Here is a 2,246-nt window from a genome sequence, read left to right as displayed (position 1 = left end):
TTTTATCTATATATATATGTATGTATATAAAAAGTTTCTTTGTGCATTTTGAAAGTATATGTGTGCAAAGATGTATTTCATAAAGTGACCTTATCAGCCTGCTGACAGGACAGCACAGGGAACTGTGGGGAGTTTCCCAATGTTATAATCAGCCTTCTTCAACTGTAAATGTAAATGAGAATGAAAACAGAAAGTTTCTTCTACAATAAGACGGACATATTTTTGAAAGTAATTCTCCTTCCTACTTCAAGCTTCAGTATCTTTCACCAGAAGTAGACTTTGCATGCACAGGAATGGGAAAGCAGGCTAGCGTGCAGTAATCACTGCTCAGCTAAGTATGAGGAGATAAGAAAGATTAGTCAATTTAGTTAAAATTTCACTGGCTAATATTTCGATAGTAGGCCAAGGGTCTAACATTCAGTGAAGAAGTTTAAACTTTCAACTGATAAAAGGCAGGTGGCACAGCTTGCCATGATTCCTTAATCTCAAATGCTTTTCATCCACTTCAATAAAATCCTTCGAACTTGTAAGTTGTGCCTTTTACCTATGTGATCTGCAACTTCTGTTCCTTTTTTTTTTTTTAAGTATCCTAACATTCCTTTTCCTCCTGGTTGTTTTTTTTCCCCCTCTGTTGGTTTTTTTTTTTCCTTCCGTTTTGCACAAGCTAATATTTCACCTTGGATTGATATGGATTGCAGACTCTTTTGGCCAGAGAATACTTTCCTGAGGCTCTTCAGCAGATGCCAGTGAAGTTTCACGCTGTTTTCAGTGACACCAGTTACAGAATAACACACTGCTGAACATGAGCAAGGGCTTCAATATCCAGCACTATTTTTTGTAGACAGTCCCTCATATTTAGATTCTCAAGTGATATCCTCACGTGCAAAAGAACTGAACTAAAATAACTGAGTTCAGTTCTTCACAGCAGAGCAAAATCAGGAGAAACTCCATAAAAGTCAACTGAATTACACCAGCTTAAATGTAGTATGATTAGAAAAATCAAACCTATCATGTTCATGAAAGAAAACGTAGTTTTTTCAAGAGGTTAAAGGATTAACCTAAGATTGAGTGGAGAGCACGCTCTGGAAATACTCAATATTGATAAGTGAAACTTTTGTTTGAGTGTTACTGAATATACACCAAAACAAATATTATTATTTAACCAGCAGCTGTGTTTGAAGATAACAGAGGTGAACAGACATTTTTTACAAAAATAACAGAAAAGAAAAACCCCAAACAATAAAAACTTACCTAAAAACTGTAATACGCTACTGAAACCACTGTAAATCCAATCAAATATGAAGGACATATCTGAATCTTATAGTCTGAAATAAACAGAAAATATAGCGCATTTAAGATCTGTCAGAACAGCACATTAAACATTGTAAGATATTTATAGGTAAGAAAAGTAATTCAAAGTCCTGGGTGAAAAATAAAAAACAATTTCGTTCTGGTAAACTGTATCATGGACCAATTAAGTGACCCCACAACACATTAAAAAACTAATGTAGAAGTGGAAAACAGAATCCAGACCTTGTGATTCAACAGCAAAGGCCTTTCCCTCCCCTTGGAAAATGCTACGTGGACAGAAATCTTTGCAAGAAGTAAAAATATTTTTATCTTAAGTATGGGGTGGTGGAGGTGTGTGATGTTCCACTGAAGATTTCAAAAGGGATCTTCACGTAAACTTTTCAACTGGGAAAAAGTGGCATTTTTGAGAGGGCACCAGAAGGATGTCAGTGCAGAGTCAGTGCTCCAGCCGCCCTTGGGAGCTGCTGGGGTTTGAAGCAGAGGCGATAGGAGATGAAAAAGTGTTGTGAAGTTGAATCCAGAGAAGTTTGGTACCAAGTAAATCCCTATTGTCTGCACAGAACCTGTTTGGCTTGTAATGGGAAACAACTACTTAGCACAAAGCACCAGCATTGCCATTCAAAGACCGTGACCTCCTGTACTGTCCCTGCACAGGCTGCCACAATTTAAACCTTAAACGCAAAACTTATGTTTAAAAAAGGACTCTAGAACACCATGTTTCCCATCAAATTCCTTCAGCTTAGATTCAAGAACAGGAGGTCAAGCTGAGAGCAGCCAAGATGACTATAACCAACGCTCTAGTTGTGCCATACAACCGTGAGCCAACTTCAGCTGACCATCACAGGCAGGACACCCCTTGCTACCAGGATGAAGCTCTGCTACTCCACAAATACCCCTTCTTTGTGGTAGGGTTAAAAAAAAATATAAGGCTGCTA

General features: G+C 37.9%; 1 protein-coding gene across 1 annotated transcript in view; it reads right to left on the bottom strand.

Annotated features, from left to right (window-relative positions):
- Positions 1-1,325, bottom strand: part of SAR1B (secretion associated Ras related GTPase 1B) — a 10,859-nt gene extending 9,534 nt beyond the window's left edge. Inside the window, exon 1 of the mRNA XM_009285920.2 lies at positions 1,252-1,325. Within this exon, the coding sequence (XP_009284195.1) occupies positions 1,252-1,309 (58 nt within the window). The 5' untranslated portion in view covers positions 1,310-1,325. The remainder of the gene's footprint in view (positions 1-1,251) is intronic.
- Positions 1,326-2,246: the final 921 nt, after the last annotated feature.

Source organism: Aptenodytes forsteri, unplaced genomic scaffold, assembly GCF_000699145.1.
Source record: "Aptenodytes forsteri isolate BGI_AS27 unplaced genomic scaffold, ASM69914v1 Scaffold54, whole genome shotgun sequence".
Taxonomy (NCBI): domain Eukaryota; kingdom Metazoa; phylum Chordata; class Aves; order Sphenisciformes; family Spheniscidae; genus Aptenodytes; species Aptenodytes forsteri.
Note: the sequence above shows the minus strand (reverse complement) of the source record. Positions and strands in the feature narration are given on the sequence as shown.